The sequence below is a fragment of the Colossoma macropomum genome, unplaced genomic scaffold, assembly GCF_904425465.1.
Source record: "Colossoma macropomum unplaced genomic scaffold, Colossoma_macropomum, whole genome shotgun sequence".
NCBI lineage: Eukaryota > Metazoa > Chordata > Actinopteri > Characiformes > Serrasalmidae > Colossoma > Colossoma macropomum.
Genome location: NW_023494804.1, coordinates 2,018,307 through 2,046,138, shown reverse-complemented (window position 1 = coordinate 2,046,138; position 27,832 = coordinate 2,018,307). Strand labels below are relative to the sequence as shown.

At 41.8% G+C, this 27,832-nt stretch overlaps 1 protein-coding gene across 1 annotated transcript; it reads left to right on the top strand.

Moving 5' to 3' along the window:
- map6a (microtubule-associated protein 6a) lies at window positions 1–27,832 on the top strand. The gene is made up of 5 exons (XM_036595259.1): window positions 1–991; window positions 15,516–15,729; window positions 17,596–17,810; window positions 23,272–23,382; window positions 27,637–27,832. The coding sequence occupies exons 1-5, from the start codon at window positions 267–269 to the stop codon at window positions 27,773–27,775; spliced, it is 1,404 nt and encodes a 467-aa protein (XP_036451152.1). The 5' UTR covers window positions 1–266; the 3' UTR covers window positions 27,776–27,832.

Genomic DNA, 27,832 nt, shown 5'->3' with positions numbered 1-27,832 from the left:
GGCGTTTAAAAGGCAAAAGCGAAGCAGAAGCTCCGCCATTTCAGTCGCTCAGAGCAGATTCACTCTGCTGTGAGATTCAGCACGAACAGCTCCAGGCTTTCACTGATCAGCTGGACGAGCGAGAGAGCGAGACACGGCTGCAGCTCGAGGAGAGCAGGAGGAGGAGGGGGGTGACAGAATCGAAGAAGGGGGACGGGGAGGTAGGGGAGGGGGAGTTAGGGAGGTACGGTGGGGTTTTCAGTGGGATTTGAGGGTTTGTAGGGGTCATGGCGTGGCCGTGCATCGCCAGGGCATGCTGCATGGCCCGATTCTGGACCCAGCTGGACAAGGCCGACATCGCCGTGCCGCTGGTCTTTGTCAAGTACTCGGAGGCGTCGGAGGAGACTCAGCAGCTGCAGAAGGATAGGGAGCGAGAGCGGGAAAGAGATCGGGAAAGAAATCGGGAGAGAGATCGGGAGAAAGATCGAGAGAGAACCCGAGACAGAACCCGAGACCGGCTGCAGGAGAGAAGTCAGGAGCGGGATCAAGAACGGGACAGACCTCGACAGGAAGTGACCCGGGATGGGCGCGAGGAAGCTACCGGGTCTGTCATGCGGCAGGACTTCAAACCGTGGAAGGTCCGGCCGGAGCCGAGCTGCAAGCCGAAGAGCGAATATCACAACCCGGAGGTGCCCTTCGACAGCCAGACCCAATACCGGCAGGACTACAAGCCTTGGCCTCTGCCCAGGAGGGGTGACCACCCTTGGATACCCAAACCGGCACCGGAGAGCGGCCTGGAGAAGAGCCAGATCGCCGACAAGGTGCAGGAGAAGGAGATGCTGATGGGAGAGAGGAAGAAGAGGCAGGCAAAGAGAGTGGAGAAGGAGAACAAGGTCACCACAGGGAAGGAGGGGTCAGCGGAGGCCCCCGTTAGCATGGGAAAGGGAAGGGAGGCCGTGGATGCTCTTAACAGACAAATTAAGGAGGAGGTCACTGCAGGAAGCTCGTACAGGTGAGCAATACGATTGCATGTAACTGTAGTTTCTGTTCTTTTGGACTGAAATCCACATTCACAGTGATCCAGATGCTGTAGGGAAATCTGTAGTGTAGGTCAACTCCAGCTGTTATAATCTGGATGATTGAAAGTCATCTGAAGTAGATTTTATTACTGATAAGTGGATCAATCAAATTCCATGATTATGTTACACCTGCTTCCATAGTTACTCTACACCCATTTCCCTGGTTACATTGAACCTGTTTTCAGGGTTTTGGTACACCAACTTCCATGGTTACACTACACCCATTTCCATGGTTACTCTACAAATATTTCCGTGGTTACAGTATGCGATACCCATTTCGATAGTTACACTTCACCTGTTTATTACTGTTACATTAGACCTATTCCTATGGTAACACTACACACATTTCCATGGTTATGCTATACCAGTTTCTATGGTTACACTAGACTAATTTACCTGGTAACATCACACCCATTTTTTAATTGTTACTCTGCCCCCATTGCCATAGTTACACTACATCTATTGTCATAATTACGCTACAATCATTTCTGTAGTTATGCTGCATCCATTTATTACTGTTGCGCTAAACCCATTTCCATGGTTACACCTATAAACTTTAATCCCTTGTTAGCTACATTAGCTTTGAAGCTGGAGTGCAAAAACTAAAGAAGTAAAATCAGCCTGAGAATTTAATGTGTGTGTGTGTGTGTGCGTGTGTGTGTGTGTGTGTGTGTGTGTGTGTGTGTGTGTGTGTGTGTGTGTGTGCGTGTGTGTGTGTGCGTGTGATGCAGCAGATCAGCTCTGTGTTAATCTGTCAGCGTTCTGCTGTAAGGTGCAGATGGCAGGAGTGCCACAGCTGGGTTTAGAACAGAAACGTCACTGCTGTCCCTGGTGTGTGTGTGTGTGTGTGTGTGTGTGTGTGTGTGTGTGTGTGTGTGTGTGTGTGTGTGTGTGTGTGTGTGCAGAGACCCTACAGAAGGTTAAACACAGAACCTTAAAGGGCCCATATATGGTAAACTGAATGTAAACTCACTTTTTGTAACTCACCGTCTGTAAGGCAACACAGTAAACTATCCGCAATGCATTTAAATCATACATTTCCTCTATGTAGATTATCTGTGTCTATCCTTGTCTGTAATTTGCGAGTGTGTGTGTTGTCTGCGTCAGTGAACAGCTGAGGTGTCTAATCACCCTGATATGAAAGTGATGGGTAAAGATCTCCGAACTGAAGAAGAGAAGCTCATCTAAACAGACTAGACCTCATTTATATTCACAACCAGCTCTGTAACATTAACACTGTATTCACTAAGAGATTATTTCAGCTGCTTCTGTTTCTGAACTATTTCTACTCAAACTGCATCAGTTCTTGATTCAAATCTGTAGAACTGACCTTGTGGTGTTTGAAAGTGAAGGACAGTAACAGGCCTTTTAAATGATTTACTATTTCTTTCTAAATAAATTACTGAAACTGTATTTTTCCTTCATTTTTACTCAGAAGTAATGAAATAGAGTAGAGAGATTACTTTTTTCAGAAGTAATCTCATTACAGTTTGAGAGAAGTAATTAGTAACTTGCAGTTGATTAGTTTTTGTGGATAACTACTAACACTAAATACAACTTTACATTATTATTATTATTAGCTATATTTATTTAAATGTAGTTACATTTTCCAAACATACTATTCAGTCCCCACTCCGCCCATATATGGAAACTATGCAGCACTAACACTAGCCACTTATGATAAATTGTTTTTGTGATGACCAGAGTATTTACATATCTCCACCTATTCAGCCTACATCAGTTTAGCCCCACCCATTTGAAGCCTTAAGGAGTGTTTTGGCCTTGACTGCCTTTTGAATGAAGCGTAACACAATGTAAGAATATTATAATACTATTGAACCCAATATTAGATATTTTTACCTGTTTTGAGTAATTACATCTACCTAAAGAAACAATACATGAAAAGAAATGATCTGCTTATGGAATAAGATGATTCTTCAATAACAAATAGCAAAAAAAAACTCAAAACAAGTAAAAATGTCTCGAAAGAGGTTAACAGTGTTATAATACTCTTGCAGCAATCTTATATTGAGAATTATTAGATATATTGACCAAATGCAAGATGGTTTTATTTGCCCAGGAATAATTTTTACAGTTTTTACAGCTCCAACACAAAAGGACTGAGCAAAACGTAGAACAGAATACTCTTAAAATAAGGGGTTCTTTAGTAAAGGCAGTGGTTCTATCTATTTAGAGCCATTTCATGCTTAAATGGATCTGCATGCTGAAATGATTGTTCAGATTGATGGAGAATGTGTTGTATATGGTTCTATATCACACCAAAAAGGGTTCTACTACTGTAGCTTGACACAAAAACAGTAGAAGAACCCTTTTTGGTGCTACATAAAACCATACACAACACATTCTCCATCAGTCTGAAGAACCATTTCAATATAGGACCAGTTCTATATAGGACTCATCTAAATAGAATCATTGCCTTTACTAAAGAACCTTAGAACTATTTTTTAAGCATTTACAAAAACCATGAATAGAATTTACAAGACTTACAGTGGATCTAAACAACACTGTGAGTTTAGCTCATTAAAAACATGCCTCACTTTAAAGCCTCTGTTGTTTCTCTCGTCTAAAAATAACCGAGATGCTGGAGGATTTTGTTCTTTTTGCTCCAAATCGCTTCTGCTTCCTTTCTTTTGTTCCTTTGGCGTCTTTTACAGCCATCAGCGCTTGTTTTTGGAAGCGGCTGCTTTCAGGGAGTTGAAACCTCAGAGCCTGTCAGGAGCCTCCTTCAGTTTGCCATTGTGACGAGAAGAAAAGAGAGCTGATTTGATTGACAGCTGCCCCTGGAAATGTGCCAGAGAGGGTTCTTTGGAGATGTTTCCATGGTTTGTTGTTTAGAGGACTGTTTTTGTAAAGGAGAGATGTGAAAAACCCCTTTAAAGCTAAAAGAACCTGCACATCATGTAGATTCTAGGAAGTACACTTGCATGGCGGTTGCTAGGCAGCTGCTGTGGTGTTCCAGGTGGTTGCTAAGGGGTTACGAGTGGTTGCCATTGTGTTGCTAAGTGGTTAAGTGTAATAAATCTGAGGTTAACTACCAACATCATTAGGAAGTCAGAGGAATCAACCACTCATGCTTTGATTTAAAATGAGAGGTGAGAAAATGCGTCACTCTAGTCCTTCTGGAAGTTCTAGATACGTCACAGACCGTGAAGTCAGCTGTAGTCTAAGCATTGTTCCAGTTAGTTGTTAGGAATGTTTAACGGCGGCAGCAGCTCTGTGTCAGAACTCTTTACTGAAGAAGTCTCTGTAAAACTACACACAAGATCAGATATCTGATAATGACTGATACAAGATTCAGATAAAACACAGAATACATTTTACAAGATTCACAACTTTACTTTCACAAAATAATGACTTAGTTGAACTAAATAATGACTTAGTTGTGCAAAATAATGAGATAGTATCTCAAAATGATGACTTAGTATCTCAAAATAATATAATAGTATCTCAACAATGACTTAGTATCTCAAAATGATGACTTATTATCCCAAAATAATAAGATAGTATCTCAAAATGATGACTTAATTGTCCAAAATAATGAGATAGTATCTCAAAATAATGACTAAGTTGTCCAAAATAATGAGATAGTATCTCAAAATGATGACTTAGTATCTCAAAATAATGTAATAGTATCTCAACAATGACTTAGTATCTCAAAATGATGACTTAGTATCTCAAAATAATGTAATAGTATCTCAAAATAATGACTTAATTGTCCAAAACAATGAGATAGTATCTCAAAATGATGACTTAGTATTTCAGAATAATGAGATGGCATCTAAAATTATGACATAGTATTGCAAAATAATGATTTAATTGCACAATATGGAGTTATGGTATAACTGGTTTGAGGAAAGACCATGCCTGAAACTTCTCCTTCTCACTTCCTTCTTCCTATAAAATACACATCCTTCACTCCTCATCCTCGTGGCGTAATTTCGGACCCCACCTCTCCTTCTTCTCCTCTTTATCCACGCCTGCACACGATCTCCAGTGTACTGGGGGGGCAGCCTTCTAGCAACCTGCTCCCCTCCTCTCATTATCCCCCTCCACTCAAGGCGTGGTCTGCACTCGCAAAATAATGACTTAGCAATTCCCTTAATGATGAAAACATGATAATTATGTGCTAGTTTGTTTTTTTTATTTAAAGGGGCAGAAATGGGCTTCTGTGCAAAGCTGCTGACCTGCTGACCTTAGACCTCCACTTTATGGCACTGTGATGGCAGTGTGGCATGACACAGCAAATAACAGCAGAACACAGGAAGACCGGAGCACCAGCTGCTCTACTGGAGTTAAATGCTTGTAGAACATCACTGAGGAGACAGCGCTGACGTGTGCGGATGCAGAGAGGAGTAACAGATGTAAGATAACAGGTTTAGCACTCTTTAGCGTGGTGGAAAGAATGGGTACGTCTGAGTGTCTGGTTTCCAGCCAAGCTCGCCTCCAACCCTCCACACACACAAAACCACGCCGGGCTGTAATGTAGTGTTGTATCTAAAGCTTTAACAGCAGCTTCCAAAAATACCTACGAGCGCGAGTGTTCATTCAGCAAATTAACGACGACATGTTTACAGTTACTGCAGTACTGTTCAAATTTAGTTATGCAACCTTATTATTAGTGAGTTGTGTAATGAATTACATTCACCTTTACATTCTGAATGGACGCGTTCCAATCTGCACTTCTGACTGTTTCAATGTCAAAAAATGACAGAAACAGCAAAAAAAAAGACCTTTAACACAAAATGCATAGATGTTTAACTGTCCAATGCTTGTTTACCACTTAAAGGTCTTGATGTTGAACTGTTAAATGTAAGAGTGTTTAAATGCATGTGTTGACTCTTAAATTTGTGGGTGTTCACCTTTTACGTGCATAGCTGTGTAACACTTAAATGCATGGGTGTTTAACCCTTAAATGCATGAGATTATAAACCTTAAATGTATGGGTGTTTAGCCTTAAATGCACGGGTCTTTAACCCTTAATGCATAGGTGTTTAACCCTTAAAGGCATGGATGTTTAACCCTTAAATGCATGGGTGTTTAACCTTTCAATGCATGGGGGTTTAACTCTTTAATGCGTGGGTGTTTGAGCTTTCATTGCATGGGTGTTTAACCCTTAAGTGCAGTGTCACAAATTCTGATTTACTCTAAGCTGTTTTACTGTTGCCTCTATGGCAATTCAAGGTCAGCAGGCTGTTTAGCTGGACTGAACTGCTAGTGCTCGTATAACAGAGGGTGATATTGTGTTTGAGTTTGTCTGAAAAGGCCTGAAAAGAGCATAACTGACTTTCACAGCTGAATCTGTGTAAAGGTATTGTGTGCAGTGGAGGTAAAGCAGTGTTACTGCTCAGACTCAGAGATCAATAAATGTGGAGCAGCAGCAGCAGAGAGAGAGGGAAAAGGAGAGAGAGAGAGAGAGAGAGAGAGAGAGAGAGAGAGAGAGAATTGTCTGTCTAAGCACTTTCACTGATCTCATTTCTATTCTGTTGGAGTCAGAGTGGAGTAAACGTGACAGAATGAAGGAGCCGACGGATCAGAGGTTGCAGTGCTGATACATCACGAATCCTAAAGCTCTTTCTACTGTATTTATATTTACATTTATTCATTTAGCAGATGCTAAAGTGGTAGATAAAGTGAAAAACATGGAGAAACTGCAAGGATTCATGCCTTAAAGGACCAAACTGGAGGTTCATTATAGCTTGATGTAACCTGTACACTTATACACCGATCAGGCCTAACATTATGACCACCTCCTTGTTTCTATGCTCATTGTCCATTTTATCAGCTCCACTTACTATATAGGTGCACTTTGTAGTTCTACAGTTACAGACTGTAGTCCATCTGTTTCTCTGATACTTTGTTAGCCCCCTTTTACCCTGTTCTTCAGAGGTCAGGACCCCCATGGACCCTCACAGAGCAGGTACTATTTGGGTGGTGGATCGTTCTCAGCACTGCAGTAACACTGACGTGGTGGTGGTGTGTTAGTGTGTGTTGTGCTGGTCTAAATGGATCGGACACAGCAGTGCTGCTGGAGTTTTAAACACTGTGTCCACTCACTGTCCACTCTATTAGACACTCCTACCTTGTCAGTCCACCTTGTAGATGTAAAGTGAGAGACGATAGCTCATCTGCTGCTGCACAGTTTGTGTTGGTCATCCTCTAGTCCTTCATCAGTGGTCACAGGACGCTGCCCACAGGACACTGTCGGCTGGATATTTTTGGTTGGTGGACTATTCTCAGTCCAGCAGTGACACTGAGGTGTTTAAAAACTCCAGCAGCACTGCTGTGTCTGATCCACTCAGACCAGCGCAACACACACTAACACACCACCACCACGTCAGTGTTACTGCAGTGCTGAGAATGATAGTAACATATTAATTCTAGGTTATTTGTTCTACAGCAGCATTCATACATTTGTGAAGACGGGGCTACCTGCTGGGCTGTGTACATGTGTGTGTGTGTGTGTGTGTGTGCGTGTGTGTGTGTGTGTGTATATAACACAATGTAAATGGGTGTGTGGACTTTTTAAATTATGTAAAAAATGTAAGAAAATTGAGATATATATGTACAGTACATACTGTTTAAAACCTTTTAAACCATTTATTAGGGCAGTAAGTGTGTTTCTTCCCAGCTAAACCATCAGATATAATTAAAATAGATACAAATAAAAATAAAAACAGGAAAAACTGACAAGATTTTGGTTTTTTTATTTGTAGGCTAGTTTGTGAGCTGGTTTCAAGAACAAAATTTAGATTTTTTTAGATTTCTCCTGATTTCGCCTGAAGACATCACATGGATTCATTAAATTCCATCAGCAGCTCCTGATTCAACATAAAGAAGTATTGATTTGATAAAGCAGGTATTGAATGATAACTATAAATAATACTGGGCTTCCTCAAAGAGAGGGCAGGAAAGGGTTAAATCACCACCTCTTGTATTAATACTGTTTTCAAATTGTGTTTCCAGTTTGTGGTATTAAGATCATCTTAACTGGCATATAATAGCAATATATTATATATTAATATATATTAACATGCCATAACATAACTTTAGAGTAAATACATATAAACATAAGTACAGTAAAATCATTCGGAGTGATCTTCATGCTCTTGTCTGATCAAAGCGTAATACTACAGAGACATGGTGCCAAGATTGTTCCCACAATGCACTGCTCTGGCACTGCCTTACATCTCCCTATGGCGCCAATGTGTCGCCATGGAAACAAGGCTGAAGAAACAGAGAGCAAACTGGACTGTACATTCAGAAAGTCAGCCTTACGCCAGGGGTCAGCAGGTTCAAGTGTGTAAATTAGGCGGATAATTTCAGTGATTAGACTGCAGACCGGATTACATAACACTCAGCTCCATTCACATCAGCCTCGTCTGTACAGTGAGATCTGTGACAGAGGAGAACCACCGAGAGGAACCGAGAGTCAAAACTATCTACGAAATAGGGAGAAGAGAGGAGAAGCAAAACACTACGATAGAGGGAGAACCCGAGAGTCAAAACTATCTATAAACATGAGGAAGAACCACTGAGAGGAACCGAGAGTCTAAACTATCTATAAACACGAGGAAGAACCACTGAGAGGAACCGAGAGTCAAAACTATCTATAAACACGAGGAAGAACCACTGAGAGGAACCGAGAGTCAAAACTATCTACGAGCATGAGGAAGAACCACTGAGAGGAACCGAGAGTCAAAACTATCTATAAACACGAGGAAGAACCACTGAGAGGAACCGAGAGTCAAAACTATCTACGAATATGAGGAAGAACCACTGAGAGGAACCGAGAGTCAAAACTATCTATGAACATGAGGAAGAACCACTGAGAGGAACCGAGAGTCAAAACTATCTATAAACATGAGGAAGAACCACTGAGAGGAACCGAGAGTCAAAACTATCTACGAACATGAGGAAGAACCACTGAGAGGAACCGAGAGTCAAAACTATCTACAAACATGAGGAAGAACCACTGAGAGGAACCAAGAGTCAAAACTATCTACGAATATGAGGAAGAACCACTGAGAGGAACCAAGAGTCAAAGCTATCTATGAATATGAGGAAGAACCACTGAGAGGAACCAAGAGTCAAAACTATCTACGAATATGAGGAAGAACCACTGAGAGGAACCAAGAGTCAAAACTATCTATAAACACGAGGAAGAACCACTGAGAGGAACCAAGAGTCAAAACTATCTACGAATATGAGGAAGAACCACTGAGAGGAACCAAGAGTCAAAACTGTCTATAAACATCAGGAAGAACCACTGAGAGGAACCAAGAGTCAAAACTATCTACAAACATGAGGAAGAACCACTGAGAGGAACTGAGAGTCAAAACTATCTACAAACATGAGGAAGAACCACTTAAAGAAACCAAGAGTCAAAAGGAGAACTTCCTTAAGAGCATGATGAAGAACCACTTAAAGGAACCGAGACTCAAAAGGTGAAATTCCATAAGAGCATGAGGAGGAACCACTGAGAGGAACCAAGAGTCAAAAGGAAAGCACCCTTACAGTATGATGAAGAACCACTTAAAGGAACCAAGAGTCAAAAGGAGAACTTCCCTAAGAGCATGATGTAGAACCAAATAATGGAACCAAGAGTCAAAAGGAGAACTTCCCTAAGAGCATGAGGAAGAACCATTGAGAGGAACCAAGACACAAAACTATCTATGAGCAAGAATAAGAACCACTGAGAGGAACCAAGAGTCAAAAGGAGAACTTTCCTAAGAGCATGAGGAAGAACCAATGATAGGAACCTATGGTCACAAGTACAATTTCCTGAAGAGCTTCCTGGAATTTGACCAGAAATTACATTTTTTTATTATTTTATTACATTATTACCCAGTTTCCCTTCTTACTCCAATTGTAGCTGATCAGCCAAGACGAGTTTGGAGTCTGAAGTTTGCTTCCTTAGTTTTAACACTGGAGCTACGAGGCTAATGTAGCTAACGAGTAAAGTAAGCTTGTTAGCGTGGTGCTGACTGCATTCCTAAAGTACCACACACTCGTCTCAGACTGTGTGGAGGTGTTCAGTGCCTCTGATAGACTTGATTCTGTGGTTTCTGACTCTGGATGACTCTACGTTCACATTACCAGGCTGAAGTGGCACAAATCTGATTTTCTGTCCTAATGTGACTCAGACCTGATGTTTTCAGGGCTGTGTGGATGCAAATCTGATCTTTTCAAATCCAATCTGAGCCACTTTCATATGTGGTCCTAGATCGGATACGTATCCGATTCGTGGCCATATGACCTTAATGTGACACTCAGATAGGAATTCATGTGCTTTTTTCCACTGCGCTGCGCCATCATTCAGCGTTACCATGGCAGCAGCGCCGATCAGAAGTTAAAGCCTGTAAACCTGTGGAAAAGCAGCTCATCTCACCTTTTTCTCCTTCGTCTCGCTCTAATAATGAAGCTGAGAGCTGATCAGAGTTAATGATCTTCTCAGCGAAGCTCGTTCTGCTCGTTAGTTTGTGCTGATGATGCTCGTGATTCATTGAGTAGGATGAGCTCATGAGGGTCATTTCAGGACGCCGGTTCGCAGATTTGAGTCACTTACCTAAACGAGTGTGAACCATCCTGTCAGAGAGATCGGATTTGAGCAAAAAATCAGATTTGAGCAACGAGGCTTGTATTATGAATGTAGCTAGAGAAGCTTAGCGAGCTAAAGCTAACCCAGCATAACCAAAAGCTAGCAAGCTATTGTTGGACAGAGAGCTGTCAATCACGCTGCTCATTAGCCACACCCACACAGCTCTCAGATTGGGCTGATCAGCGGGTTTAAAGCTGTGTTTCATCAAATTTGTATCATATTTTTCATTCAAGCTTTAATATTTTGCTCTGTGCTCACTGGGATATTAACGTTGGCCTACTCATCGCTGTAAAGTCACTGTGGAAACGTACTGGTTTGTGAGTTGGTAACCGAACAGTTTTAGATTTGGTACCAAGCGCCTGCGGGACGCTGGGACATTGGGGTCATTGTTACCAGTCCTACTGTATCTCTGGAGTCTTAGAATGACAGATTGCTCTCTTTCTCTCCTCGTCATGGTCCTGCACGGAGCCTCCTTCACTCCTCCATTGTGTGGGGAAGAATAGAGAGTTGATTTGACTGACAGCTGCTTCTGAGTTACCCCATTGGCTTAAAGACACACGTGCTGATTGGTCATTCATGTTGTTCTTCATCTTCTTTTTGCAGCTGGTAACATTTTATTTAAGGCTGTAGCTGCTGAGGACTGAACTCAAGCCTTTCAATAACGTTGCACACAAATATTGATGAATTATAATCGCACTAATGTTCATTTGAAATGGATATATTTGCACTGTATTGTGTGATACTTATTTAAAGTGCTTTTTATTAGACTTACTAGTTTTGGCACGTTATGGGATGCATGCTGGTCTAGGCTGTTTTTACAGTTTTCTACATAGCAACCACAAAAAAAACATACTTAAAAATTTTGCCACTGCAAATCAAAAGCATTTTGGTCCACAACAATCACAAAAATTGGCTGGTGGTTCTGATAAAATGACTTAGAACAAGTAAAAAACTAAGAAATAAACTGAATAATCAAAACAATAATCTCAGAATGAGAAATATCAGACATTTAGACTAGATATAAAATTTTCTTGTCGTGTAGAAATGGGACCAAGCAAAACAACACTGCTGCTTAAGGATCTCTCTCTCTCTCTCTCTCTCTCTCTCTCCCTCTCTGTTTCTTCTCATAACAGCACTGTTACACACAGTCGTTTTTCTCCTCGTGCTCTGTGTGTGCGAGTATGTGTATGTGTGTGTTCAGTAACACTCTGCACTGTGATTCAGGATGTGTGTGTGTGTGTGTGTGTGTGTGTGTGGTGAGCTGAGCACTCACTGCTGTTATATAACAGCACACACACTACAGATAACTCCACTCTTCATCACATCCACTCACTCCAGCACAGAAAACCATACACCACCACCCTCAGCTCCTGTCTTCCTCACTTACTGTATATATAATATCATCACTCCATATCCAAAACAGTCATTTTACAGGAGAAGGAAAAAACTTTCTTAACTTACAATGAAAGTCAGTGTAAAAAGATTTTTCTCAAAGGAATTTTGGACCATTTCTGTTGGTCCCTGCATCATGAAATTCTAGAGTAATGGGCATTTTCACATTATGGAAAAAGTAAAAAAAAGAAAAGAAAAATTATATATATATATATATAATCCATATTTAGGCCTATGTATTAGTATGCAACATCAATATATGTAATATTTCTCATTATGAGACTGTTGTAAGAATATTGTATGATTATTTAATCTACTTCTAGACATTTTTACTTGTTTTAGGTCATTTCATCTAATGAAAGTCTCTTATTCCACTGGCAGATTATTTTTCTTGTTTGAGTAATAATGTAGATAATTTTGCTAAGTTCAAGAAACACTGCTTAAAGCAAATGATCTGTCAGTGGAATAAGACACTTTCGTAAGATAGAATTGCTTTAAACAAGTAAAAATGTTCAAAAATAAATTGAATAGTATGATATTCTTGCCACGGTCTCCTAATGAGAAATATTTGGATATATTCACAGATTGGAGCTGAAAAAACACAGTATGTACCATTATGAATTCCATGCTGGTCTAAGCTGATCTAAGCTGCTTTATGCAGGTCTAGTGCTGGTTTAGCTGGTCACCCAGTATGGTCATGCTGGTTGACCAGCATACCAGTATCCAAAACACAACATATGCTGGTTTTGCTGGTGACCAGTCACAGTGGTCTATGCTGGTGTATCTAGCGGGGCTTTTATGTGGCTCTAACTGTATTTTTATAAAGTCTGCTGGACTTTCTCTCCATCACCATCTCACAACTTTACTGCGCAAATTCTTTAATCAGCTGTTCATTTGTTTAGTGTGAGAAAACATATTTAACAGAAGATCACACAGAAACTTCAACAGCTGAATCTACTCTCAGCTGTGTGAGTCAGTGAGTCACTCTTTCCCTTTATTCCAGCTTCCATTCTTTTCAGGAGCCTCACTTTCAGCTCCTCAAAGAATCTGCAGACACACCTCCAAAGTTCAGTCTTAGAAGCTGGTTGATCATTTTCTGAAGTAATCAAACCCATTCAGTGGTGTTGAGGTCTGGACTCTGGGGTGGTCAGTCCATTGTTCAGCTTCTTTGTTTGATGTGTCCGTCTCCTTTTCTCAGTGAGGTTCTTCTTGAACCGCTACACATCCTTTCAGACCCACAGCGCTGAGTCGTCTTCTCACAGTGGAAGGATGGACAGAAACACCTGTGGATGTTTTCAGATCTGATCAGCTTGATTTTCTCCTCTCTCTCAGAGATGAAAGCTTTAAGTGCTGTTTATCTGATGGGGCAGTTTTGGGGTTGACCAGGTCTTCCAGGTGGTTGTTAGGAGGCACATTTTCGCTGCAGTTTGGTAAAGTTATTTTAAATCTAATATCTTCAGAAATATTTACTGAAAAAATTAATAACTTAAGTGCTGTTTTAGGCTGGAAACTCAATAAGTAAAGGGGGAGGGCAGACAGATTTATAGATTTTATTATTCTACTTATTTCTATATTATAACATTATCTTTTATTTTATAAGCGTTAAAAATCTTTTTAATTTTTCATCATTTTATACATAGCAACAATCAGTTTTGTGATCCACACAGATGCCAGTGCTTACATACAGCAAATACTAAATAAACAAACGACAGGAAAGCAAGCAAACATATTAGGATGTTATTAATAAAAGAAGGAACAGATTGCTGTGGCTGGTCTTATGATCATGTTTTTACATCCTTTCTTTGGGCTATTAACTGCATAACACTTCACTTGTACTGAACAGCAGGTTTCCTTAATGCTACCTTTATTCAGCTCCGCACGCTCACTCCCGTCTCTCGCCCCGGCGGTGATGCTGAGAGTGAGTGAATGATGAGGAATATACTGTAATACAGGAGGACAGTGAGTGCAGAGCAGTGTAATGTCCAGTGTTCTCTGCTTCTCGCTCAGACACTGATGTGATTGTGTAGAAATATGAGCTCCTGCTCGGGATAACTGCTGTAAAGTTGCAGTAACGAGGCTGTAGAGCTCTGACCTCCCCTCCCCGGACCGTAACAGTGTTACCTAATCAATATCATCCCTTAAACTGAGATGAGAGTTGGCACAAGAGAGAGATTGACCCAGAGAAACGGAGGTGGGGGAGGGGGTGGGGTGGGGTGGTTAGAGAGAGAGACCAGTGAGGGAGTGAGAGTGTAAGAGTGATCACTCTCTCTGAGATCTCCTCATCTGTTCATTTCTCGTGATTGTAAAAGGGGGTGAGTCCATATTCATTTTCTTCCTTGTGGACTCTAAAGTCACTGTAGCATTCCCCATAGTATTTATGCACTATATGGACAAAAGTATTGGGACACCTACACATCACACCTACAGGAGCTTTTATGACTCCCATTCTAAATCCATAGGCATTAATATGGAGTTGGTCCCCCTTTGCAGCTCTAACAGCTTCCACTCTTCTGGGAAGCTTCTACAAGATGTTGGAGAGTCTGTGGGAACCCAGACTCGTCCATCAGACTGACAGATGCTGCTCCAGAGTCCAGTGGTGGCGCTTTACACCACAACACACCCACCTACTTTTGATGTTGTGCATGGGCTTGTGCGCAGCTGCTCAGTCATGGACACCCATTTCGTGAAGCTCCTAACACACAGCTCTTGTGCTGATGTTGCTTCCAGAGGTGGTTTGGAGCTCATTAGCGAGTGATTCAACAGAGGATTGGCACTGCCCCTTCATGGCTGAGCTGTTGTTGCTTCTAGACGCTTCCATTTCACAATTATAGCACTTACGGTTGTCTAGGGCAGATCTAGCAGGACAGAAACTTCACAAGCTGACTTGTAGCAGAGGTGGCATCCTAGGCCAGTGCCATGTTTAAAGTCACTGTATGACCCATTATACTGCCAGTGTTTGTCTGTGGAGACTGCAAGCCTGTAAGCAATGGGTGTGGCTGAAACACCTGAACTCAATTATTAAGAGGTGTGTCCCAATACTATATAGTGTAGCATTCTTTAGTAGAATTTCCCCATTCCCCTATATATATATATTTTAATTGATCATTTTCCCTTAGCACTTTAACGTAGCACATTCCTATCTTGTGCCTCTACTCACTGGCCACCTTATAAGGTCTACTGTAGGACCACTGTAGACCAGATAGTACTTGGGTGGCGGACCACTCTCTGCACTGTAGATTGAGAACGGCTCCTTGGTCAGAAACTGACCATTGACAGAGGATGACTAACACAAACTGTGCACGAACAGATCGGCTAACTGTACACCAGCAAGGTGGGGCCACAAGGGCAGGGTTTCCAATAAAGTGGCCAAGGACTGTATAAGCATATTAGACTCAAAGATGCCGATGTGGTCGTGTTAACCATCTCGCCCATTCTCCACTGTGCAGGACGGAGTTTAAAGCTTACACAGACGTGAAGCCAGTGAAACTGATCCGGGCCAAGTCTCAGTACCAGCCTCCAGATGAAAAGACCAACCTGGAGACCAGCTATAGCGCCACCTTCAGGGGAGAGCAGGCAAAACTACAGCCTGCTGACAACAAGGCCCTGGAGAGGAGGAGAATACGGTCATTGTACAGCGAACCGTACATAGAGCCTAGCAAGGTAAGAGAAAATCTCCATTATTAATAATTAAGAATGAAACATTTTTGTGTCTGTGAATGTGTGTGTGTGTGTGTTTGTGTGTGATGCATTTAGTCCACAGCACAGTGAGAATGTTTATATGTGAGAGCATTTGTTGGCAGCGGTTCAGTAATCGATTGATAGTCCTAACTACACTGCCTGCATTATTTTGCTGTGGTTTGGCATTTTTCAAAAGTTTGTTGTGGTCCAGTCTCAGCGTTGCGCTGCTGCACTTTATCACTGCCTCATTTTTATGCTGCTGGGTAAACTGCTTATAGATTCTGCCTCCAGCTGCAGTTCAGCAGGACCTTTGGATAAAATACAGAATAATTCTCACTTTCACATTTGAATCTGTGTAAAAACTCAAGAGACACACTGGAAATGGAGTGACTGATTGGTGAGAATAGCCACCTGTGTCTTCCTGAAATGGTTGTCCATTGGTGTGACTGTTTATTGATACCGAGCCCTGCTGGTGACATCCCATATAAATAAAAATAATGTGTGGCCATTCCATACTAATGCGTGGGAACAAGATCCTAATGCGTGGCCACAACTTAGTAAGGCGTGGGAACGAGATCCTAATGCATGGCCATTATTTAGTAAGGCACGACCACGAGAAGAATAAGCCTTGACCACAGCTTAATAAGGCATGATCTCTTGGCCCCGACTTAATTATCTCGTTCCCACACCTTACTAAGTCATGGCCACGCATTATTTTTATTTATCTGGAATGTCACCAGCAAAGTTCTGTATCTTGACATGGTTGTCCATTGACATGATTGTTTTATTTACTCCGGAGTGATTGTCCATCGGGGTTCAGTTTAGTGCAGTTGTCCTTTGGTGTGAACATTGATATTTTCCTTGGAATGATTGTCCATTTGTGTGACTGTCTATTACTGTGATTGTCCATTTGTGTTCTCCTAGATTGATTTGCAATTGTCCATGGGTGTTATTGTCCATTGGTGTTGTTGTTGGGCTAATTGTCCACTAGTGTGATTGTCCACGAGTGTGAAAGGCTATTGGTCTGATGTTCATTAATTGTCCATTGGCGTGGTTGTCCATTTTCTGTCCTCTGGTGTTCTTTTGAAGTGACTGTCCATTGGTTTTGATTGTTCTGTTCCTCTTGGAGTGATTGTCCTGTGGTGTGACTGTCTATTGTTTTGATTGTTTGAGTGATTGTCCATTGGTGTCCTTGCCCCAAGGAGTGACTGCCCATTGGTGTATGACTGTCTGTTTGGAATATCCTGGGGGATGTCCACTGTCTGAGTGTCCATTGGTGTGATTGTCCGTTGGTGTGACTGCTCTCCTGAAGTGCTTGTCTATTGATATGATGTTCTATTGGAGTAAATGTCCTTTTCTGTTCTTCCTGAGTCATTGTCCATTCATGTAGTTATCCTTAGGTGTGATTGCCCATTACTGTTCGTCTTTGTATGATTGTCTATTTGTGATTTCTTATTTTTTTAATGGTCTGGTTGTCCATTGGTTTGAATGTCCATTTGTGTTCTCCCGGAGCGCTTGTCCATCAACAAGATTTTCCAATAGAGCATATTTTTCCTTAGTGTTCTCTTGATATGACTGTCTATTGCTGTGATTGTCCATTGGTATGACTGATCACTGGTGTAACTGTATAATAATGTTCTCCATGAGTGGTTGTCCATTGATGTCACTGTCCATTGGTGTGACTGTCCACTGGTGTGATTGTCCATTGACGTAACTTTCAGTTTATGTTCTTCTGGAGTGCTTGTCCATTGATGTCACTGTCCATTGGTGTGACTGTCCACTGGTGTGACTGTTCTCTGGACCAAAATGCTTGATTTTCCTCACCCAAACTTTAACACTCATCCATAGGTGGACAGAACAAGTGCTCCCCGATCCAAACCAAAAAAGGTCGCCTCCTCAACCACCTCCCAGGGCAAAGCGGTGAAGAAGTCCAAGGAGAAGCAGGCGGCCTCGGCGCGAGGCTCCAAAAAGAAAGGCTCGGAGAACCAGCCAGAGAGACGGCCGGCGCAGGGCGACAAGGAGAAAAGTAAAGAGATGAACAACAAACTGGCTGAGGCGAAAGAGTAAAAACCATTGCACTTCTACTTTCATTTACTCTCTTCCAGAAAGGGGTGAAAAGCCAACGAAGGCTGCAAAATATATCAATTAAGAGGTTCTCATTCGTGTCTGTAGCCCCCGCTCTCTTTCTCTCATCTGTCTTTCCTGCTGTCTTTTACTGTGTCCTTGTCTCCGTCACTCTGTCTCTGTATGTTTTTCCACTCTATCTCTCTCTCTCTCTGTATTCCTGCCCCTCCAGCTGTCTCCTTCATTTTCCCTCTCTCATCACTCTTGCTTTCCGCTCTCTCTCTTTCTCCATGTCTCATGTTCTCCTCTCCATGTGTGTTTCTCCATGTCTCTTGTTCTGCCCCCCCCTCCCTCTCTCTCTCTATCTCTCTCTCCCTGAGGTCGCTGGGTTGTTGTGGTTGTAAAATGTCAGGGTTTTCTCTCCACGCTGCCCCTCATCACGTGACCACCCATCATGTGGGGGCGTTTGCATTTGCTCCTGCTCCTCCATCCGCCTGCTCTCCTCGTCTCCACGGCGAGGTCTCCATGGCAACCGCCCCCCACCCTCCTTTGGTTGGCCAATGGATGATTCTCTAATGTTGCATGGAGCGATTGACTGTATGGTTTAGCTTCCATCTGCACACAGATCGCTGGGATGCATTTATCAAGGATTTCTAACAATGGGCCTCAACCTACATCAGACTGACTCTCTCAGATTGATCCTTTGTGATGAATTATGCAGCACATAGCCTAAAGAGAGAAGTGGTTCATTCCTTCCAAAAAACCTTTGATAAATGTGCAGCTTGGGTTTGCGATGTATTGATCTTTTGCCTGCTTTGCCTCTTGTGTACTTTTCCGTTTTCGCCGATGCCCCAAGTGATGAATATCTCACCGTTAGATCACTTTGGAGCTCTGTCAATATGTACCGTAATTATGGATTTGTTTATTTTGCACTGTGATTTTGTAAACTGCCCAACAACATGATAATTAGAGGAACTCTACTGACGCCTCATCATTTCCTCCAAATGACAGCAGGACTATTGAGTTACTCTGAAGGTCATTCCGTAATTCGGCCTCTCTGTTGCTAGGATAACCAACTAGATTATCGTAACATGATTATGCATTATGGGATGTACTGTAAATGTGTCTTTTGGAAAACATGATAGATTAGACATTAAATGTTGGATGTGTCATTATGTTAGATAATGGAATAAGAGACCATATGTTCTAAAAGTTATGCCACATGTAAATGTGTTTTGCCTTTTTTAAATATAAAGATGCTGCACCCTGCGGTTCACACTAGAACCCCCCCGTCCACCCCATTCACACTTCATCAACATGATTAGCCCTTAAGGGACAGATGGCCGATCTCAGCTCAAAATGCCCAGAGATTAGAATAAAAGAGCTGCTTGCTATTCACACAGACTCCATTTATTTATTATTAATGATTCTTTGATGTGTGGTTCCCCCCGTTTTGTTGGGCTGTGGTGGTCCTGTAGTGTGCTGGTGAATAATCCTTCCTCTTCCTCCCCTGACTGTTCTCTCTTTTGTGTTTTTGTCCTCGAGGTCCTGGTAAGTCGAATGCAGTCCGTGTGGAATGCTTTCCCTCTCTGTGTTTTACGCTGCATGGTTTGTTTTTGTTTTTTTTTTTGTTTCTTGTTAACCCAAAAACTACGGCCTTCTCTGAGGATACAGGTTTGTGGAGTGCAGTTTTACGTTTACTGGACAGCAAGAATATAAAATTCAAATAGGCCAAATTTCAGTGCTGAAAATATCACACAGTCTTTAGGGATCCTTGCGTTTCAGCCATGTGGTTCTCTGTTATGGCTGCCATATAAACAATGATGTGTTACTTTACTTTGGAAGGGAAGAAAAGGTTGGTATAGTGTAGTGAGTAACACCTCTGCCTTCTGCGCTGTAGTTCAATCCCCTACCTAGGCAGCACCCTACACTATACCAATAAGAGTCCTTGGGCAAGACTCCTAACACTACCTTCACCTACCTGTGTAAAATGATCACATTGTAAGTCGCTCTGGATAAGAGCGTCAGCCAAACACTGTAAATGTAAATGGTACCTTGACAAACTACACTGTTAGAAATAAAGGTTCTGTGCAGGAACAGTTTTCGTTGATCAAGGTACAAACAGTGAAAATGTTCCCTCAAGGGTCCAACAGTGGTTTTAAGGTCTGATTGTGAACCTTAAATAAGATTTTCCCGGTGAAAAGTTCGTATTTGTACCTTTTCATAACTGAATGTTTTAAACAGAACAGTAAAATAAAAGCCTGGAGACGAGACGGGGTGTGTGGAGTCAGTACAGCTTAGAACATATCATTTCAGTGGATTATGGTTCAGTTATGTTCCCTGACTAAAGGTACTGAGATGGACCCTTGAGGGACCCACCCCAGTGGCAAGAGGGGAACTGACCCAGAGACAGTTTAGTACCTTTATTTCTGAGAGTGTAGATAAATAAGCCGAGGTCATTTCCCAGAGCTAACATGATTCTCTCGGTATATTACGTTTTTATTCCACTAGCATGAAAGAAATGACGTCTCCAGCAGAGCATGCCAATAATAAACATGGCAACTCTGAGTGAAATCATCGCTGATCTTTTCCATATCTCATTTAAATTATTAGTGTAACAATGAGCATTTGATTAATGTGTAAAACATGACACGAAATTACGTCATTAGCATGACTCACTCTTGCCTCTTTCAAATGGCATAAATGCTGCTAGCTAGCGGAACGTACGACTGGCATCTGATTTATTTCAATTATGAACGCAATATATGCATAAATAATGATTCTGATGCAAAATGATACACTTAAATCTGAAGTATACTACATGTGCTTAATTAGCTAATGCCTAAATATGTAGCCAGCTACATTCATTGGTAGAAAAGAGAACATTTTGTGGAAACTGCCTCTAATTTCTGCGATCTACAGGCGAGCCTGTGAGTTCTTTCAGTAGAAAATGCCGATCATAGGCAGGTAAAGGTCGACGGACTTGTTCTAGGTAGTTTAAAGACAGTTAGCAAACTTGTTTAGGTTTGATCACATCAAAAGGAGGCTTATTGTCGTAGTTAGCCAGATTGTTCTGACAAATCTTGGAATTAGCTCAGGTTTATTCTGAATATATTCTGAGAGAGAGCAGCAGAATTCATGGAAATCTATTTGCAGATAGAAGGAAGGCATCGCATTAGCTTAACGCAGCTATTCGCCCCTTATAATGGCAGCGATTATACAGTGATGTCACCTGAAACGCAAGGATTGCCTCTAAACATGCAGCAGCAGTCAGCAACAGTACACTTGAAAAAGGTGATGTATTGGAGTTATTTGATTCAAATGTGCACATCGTTTCTAACAGTTATTGCCAAGTGTAAGTGAACTGAAAGACAAAGTTGACGTAATAGATTTTACTAATGTGGACATGATGTAGACGTTTGAATCACACCAATTCAATGCAACGTCAGTGTAACAGACCACTGCACAGTCAGTCTGTGATGAGTGAATCAGAGATGTTTTAGTTCCTGGGACTGAACTCATGCTCTGCATTTTGTGTCGTATCATGGCCATGGGCCACCCCTCTGCCAGCCCTCTGTCTGTCTCCACTCTCATCTGTTTTTGGGAATTGATGTCCCTCCTCCCTCTCCTCCCTCTCGTCCTCCACCTCCATTCCGGATGCTCCACAGCTCTGAGGTCTTTGTGTATGTCTGTCTGAATATTGTATCACAGGCTTGTGCTTCCAAGCCAGGTTTGGGGAAAAAAAACCCTCAGCTATCAGGTACTGTTCAGCGAAGGCCATTCCGTATTCACTGAAGGTCCGTTATTCCTCCAAAAAAAGTTACGGTGCATAATTTCTGGACTTCTTTAATGAACATGGGATGGATTTGCCCATCCTGGTTGTGGAATGCAAGCTTTCGGCCGCCAGGTTTGGGTTACCGGTTTATACCATTGGCTTCTAGCTGGCAGTTTTAGGCCAGTATCCTTGGGCTTGCAGTTTGGGCCAGCAGCTTCGGGCCACTGACTTGGACCACCAATTTAGGGCTAGCAATTTTCAGCCATTGGCTTCGAACTACAAGTTTGAGGTCATTGGCTTTCGGCTGCCTGTTTTTGGCCACAACATGTTTTTGGGCCTTTGGTATTTGACCTGGTTGTTTTAGGCCAATGACTTGGGCTGGCAGTTTTGGGCCACTGGCTTCAAATTGTCAGCTTTGTGCCATTGGTTTCAGACCACCAGTCTCAGGCTACTGGCCTTGGGCCACAAACTATGAGCTAAATTTTTTTTCCTGTTGGTTTTGGGCCACTGAATTTGGGTCGCCAATTCTGGGCCACTCGTTTCAGATTTAACACCATTGGCTCTGGGCTGCCAGCTTTGGGCCTCCACTGGCTTTGAATTGCCAATTCTTTGTCACTGGCTTCAAGTTGCTAGCTTTGTGCCCCTGGTTTCGGACCACCGATTTGAGGCCACTCTCTGCTCTTGCTGAGCATGGTGGAGCATGAGGGCCTTTTCATGAACATTTTGCAGCCTTTGGTGGGATTTGCATTACAGTAATATTGACAAAACACATGGAGGAAGGGGGTGGTGCGGCATCCAAAAAGACAGACAAGGGGTTCGGGTGGGGTCGTACATGTTCATTCAACATTAAACATGCGTGCTCAGCACTGGTGCTATCTGTACTTCCATGCATTATTCAAAAAGTGGAAAGAAAAAAAACAGAGTAGGCTGAAGTGGTGCGATGGGGCAGCAAATATAACCTGTGATCATGTGATTTGTGCTTTCTCTCTGCTTGCTCATATTTATCGAAAACTATTGTTAATAAATGCAAACGCAGAAACAGAAGTGTCTTGGTTCGTTTTGTTTGAGAGGTGGGAGGGTTTTGGGAGCCGTAGGCGAACGGTAGGTGAAATATGAATGTGTGTCGTGTCTCTTTTTGTCTTGGTGTCCGTCTCACTGTGGTTTTTGTTTGTCGTTTGTGAAAAAAGTCCACATGGAAGAGAAGTCCACCTGTCTAATGCAGTAGAGTAGAGCTGGTTTATGGTTGGTTTCACACGTGTTTGTTCACACGTTCACTGGAAATGGTTCTGGCATCCTTTCGCACCGTGCATATTGCTGAGTTCGGAAATATATTCCTTTGCATCACTGATTCCAATATATTTCGGCCGAGTCACCAAAGTGTCCCTGCAATATGCACAGGCAAGTAAAGGATGCCAAGCACCTTATTCCAAAATCACCTGTCTCTCTGTTTCAAACATTAAGCTTAAAGGAACCCAAGACTTGTAGATATACAATCAGATGTAGTCAGATTATGAGGGGGAAATGTTTAGTTGGAACAGCACTCCAGTAAGTTGACGTGTATTAATTTCTATGTGGTTTCACTGTGATTTGATTGGCTTTTTAAATGTGGTTTGTTTGATTTTCCGATCTGTGAGATTTCCCGATGACTTTGTGCAATTGAAATTCTCCTTCTCGTTCATTTGAAGGGTTGTGCTAAAACAGTACCACTACATTCAGCTCTGCCAACCCATCCGAGATATTGGTTGGGTGCAGACGCTAAAGCAACACCTGTGGCGCTGTGCACTACCTGACCCAAGGTAACCCACCTGAGATCGGCACGACTTTAGAAGTTAACCCTTAGAAGCCATTTTATTTAGTTATTATTGTCATTTCTCTGTACTATTTGAGTTATTTCATTGTTGCATACACTCACATTTCACTTCAACAGATTTGAGTTAGCATTTTTAAATTTTAGACATTTTAATAATGCGTTTACAAGCACTCAATAATCCAATCATAATTGGATTTCTGCATCCGATTATTCAAATGTTCATGTAAACACCATACTCTGATCTAAAAGATCCAATTAAGAAATCAGATAAAGAGGATTTTAGCTCAATAATCAGATTTCTCAGTGCACGTAAACTCTTACTCTGATTTCTTTCGGATTTCTCAGTCTGAGCATGTGTGAAAACAGACGGCGGTACCGGTAATAAGCAAGCAGCGTCGCCACGAGACGCAGCAAAACACTTTTGGAGCGACACTGAAACCAAACATGGATTTCAATATTTTTCATCTTCTAGATGATGTTTGTTCATATTTTCAGGTCAAGCGGCGCAATGTTTTAAAAAAAAGCCGCTTATGAAGTTTGAGTTTTACGTTACGTTTATATCACGTCTTCTGTGAGTTTGGTTGGTTGTAAAGTAGAAATCTGATTACTGTCTGACTCATTTAGACCCAGATTTTTCCCGTTATCTGATTACTCAAGCGCATGTACAAGTGTTGATTGGATGACTGACAAAATCTGATTTTCTGCAGTTATCAGACTATTAAGTGCATGTAAACACACTCAATGTCTAAAAATGAAAAAACAACACAATAACTTTTCATCAAGTTCAAATCCTCTTTAAATATCTCCTCTTATACTTGCAAACACAGACGTGGAATGGATTGAAAGTTTAGCATCTGCACTTTCCACACAATTTCTCCACTTGTTTCAATGAACTACTAGTCAGAAATAATTCACATAGAACTTCTAAGGGTTAAGCTTTTACCTGCACTCTAGATTGGACAGCTTCCATAGCTCAGGTTAGCACCAAGGGCTAATTTTCATAGGGTTTTAGATTATACTGGGAAACAAAAACACCTTCTCATGAAGTACTGTTATTCATGCTTTGGTTTGATTCCCCATGTGTTCTCTTCCATATGGAAAGCGTAGGGTCATAGGGGAGGCGTGTGGCACTGTTGGCTCATTCGTATTGTCTTTTTTTAAAGGTAATGTTACATATCAAATGGTTCTTCATCCTTTTTTTCCTAAAGGATGCCAAGGACTCGTTTTGTCTTTAGTGTATTTCATGTATGGATGTGAGCTGCTGTAGGATTTCAGTCTCGTTACAGTGGCTTGGGTACAGAAGTAGGTCAAGGCAATTCGAACGGCTTGTAGTGAATGCATAATTTTCAACCTTGAGTTTGTCGCTCGCTCACAGAATGTAGTAACAGTACGATTTGAGCCAAGACTGATATTCTGAATAATATCTTTTGATGTTCTGCTGATTTATTGCATGTCGCTGGCGTACAGGCCCACGTCAATAATAGATGAAAGCATTTTTTACAGGAAACAGCTGATATTTGTACACTTGATGTCAAGCTAGCTGTTGCTTTGTCAGTAACTACAAGTGTTTAGTGTATAATTGAGTGTATTATGTGCCGTATTTGTCTTCTTACCTGCTGTGTTTGTGTCTGTGTTGTAATTTCACTTTATCTAAAAAAGCTCTTCTGTTTTGTCTTGAACAACCTGACAGTCAAAAAGCAGTCTAACATTTAAAAAATCCAATCTTATAAACATTGTACTTTCCCATCGTGCAAATTTAAAGCTTGCTTCAATGTAGCACTAAACAGCTTTCGATCCCTTTAATGGTTCCTTTTATATACACCGATCAGGCATAACATTATGACATTCTCATTCTCAGCACTGCAGTGACACTGACGTGGTGGTGGTGTGTTAGTGTGTGTTGTGCTGGTGCGAGTGGATCAGACACAGCAGTGCTGCTGGAGTTTTTAAACACTGTGTCCACTCACTGTCCACTTTATTAGACACTCCTACCTTGTCAGTCCACCTTATAGATGTAAAGTCAGAGACGATAGATCATCTGCTGCTGCACAGTTTGTGTCGGTCATCCTCTAGTCCTTCATCAGTGGTCACAGGACGCTGCCCACAGGACGCAGTTGGCTGGATATTTTTGGTTGGTGGACTATTCTCAGTCCAGCAGTGACACTGAGGTGTTTAAAAACTCCAGCAGCACTGCTGTGTCTGATCCACTCAGACCAGCACAACACACACTAACACACCACCACCACGTCAGTGTCACTGCAGTGCTGAGAATGATCCACCACCCAAATAGTACCTGCTCTGTGGGGGTCCTGTGGGGGTCCTGACTACTGAAGAACAGGGTAACATAGTATGCAGAGAAACAGATGGACTACAGTCTGTAACTGTAGAACTACAGAGTGAAACTATACGGTCAGTGGAGCTGATAAAATGGACAATGAGCGTAGAAACAAGGAGGTGGTCAGAATGTTATGCCTGATCATTGTATATTGTGCTATAATATTGTAGCATTCACCGCTATTAAAGAGGCACAAAGCTCACTGCACAATTCGCTGTTCCTCATTAACAGCTGTAGTTTGCCACAGCTATGCCATACACAAAGCTAGTTTGGCTAACAGTTAGCTCTAGCATTAGCTCAAGTCTGCACACATTTGCCTTTAAGCCCTGACTGACTCTTGCTGTTCTAACACAGAACTGCAGTGGAGCCGACACCCAGAATAAACATGTAGAATATTTCTTGAACATGCTACAGTATAAATACCCTAATGATGAAGAGCCTGAAGCACACAGAGACTGTTTCTCCACTCTCAGCGTGTTCAAGACGTTCTCTCTGTTTCACTACTGTTTTTAACATGCCCTCGTCACGATTTCCCCTTGTAGGAATCCAGGAAGGCCTCTTAAGCACCGTTCCATTACCATTTAAATGGCGTTTGGAAGAGTGAGGCACTGAGTCCACATAAATCTAGATCCAGAACCTGCTCAGAAATCATTGCAATATGACATCATTCCTTTTTTTCAGAAAAATAGGGTCAGAGATACGTCAGATACACAAAATATTTAATATTTAAAATGTTCAATTTGCTACGTACAAACCGGTCTTTATGTAGTTTACCTGTTACATGACTGCCGATGTAACTTGCCGATGTAAGTTAAGGGCTACACCACTAGCAGCAACAACAAAGAAGAGCAATGCACCACAGTTTTCATGCTATACCTCTTCAGCTTCAGCTGAACTTTATGCACATTATTGTTGGACTAGTTCACTGCAGCTAGCCTAGCTAACAGTACGCGTCCACTTGCAACTTTGGTTTGTGCAAATGACCTATTGCATTTAGCCGACAGGGTTTTTCGTCACCAATGCTGAACAAAACATTGAACTTTTTCAGACGGTCAGAGGGACAAAAATGGGCATCTGTCTATTTAAACCCTGCTAAAAAAACAGCGTAGACCAGGATTAAGGTTAACAACTTCCACTGCTGGTCACCAGCAAAAACACCTTATGTTGTGTTTTGTATGCTGGTGTTTCAACTGGGTGACCAGCGACTGAGGCCAAAAATTAATATATTGAGGCCACAAGTTACTATATTGAGGCTACACATTAATATATTGAGGCTACAAATTAATATATAGAGGTCAAGAGTTAATATATTGAGACCACAAGATAATACATTGAGGCCAGAAGTTAATATATTGAGGCCAGGAGTTAATATATTGAGGCCACAAGTTAATATCTTGAGGTTACAAATTATTTTATTCAGAGACCACAAGTTAATAAATTGAGGCTACAAATGATTTTATATGGAGGCCACAAGTTAATAAATTGATGCATTAGTTAACATATTGAGGCTACGAGTTAATATATTGAGGCCACAAGTGAATATATTGAGGCTATAAATTAATATATCATGACAACAAGCTAATTTATTGATGCCACAAGTTAATGTATTGAGGCCAGGAGTTAGTATATTGAGGCTACATGAATGATGCCTTCTGAAAAATGATTGTGGCACAAAAAGTGCAGGTAGACACGCCGTGATGGACAGTGCGTTTCACTTCTCACTGAGAGGGGCCACATGGGTACACGGGGGCTACACACTTCCAAACGAGGCGACGGTAGGAAGGGCATGTTAAACACAGAGGCAAAGGTCAGCTGCACCCTTAAGATTAAACATCTCATCTCCTGTCTTCTTCTTCTCCTTCTTCTTCTCTCTCTCTTCCTTCCTCGGCCCTGTAACACCGCTAGAGAGTCTGAGTCTGCCGTGGGACGAGTCAGTGATTATTATTCCCCGGGTACCTCTGGAAGAGAGTCAGAGCCACTGGTGGAACGACCAGAACCACGCAGCAAGGCAGTAGTGCGATTCGCGCCGGACGTCAAATATTGACACTGACCAGCAACGGGAGGAAGAGTGGTTAAAGACAAAAAATCCAGTTTACACACT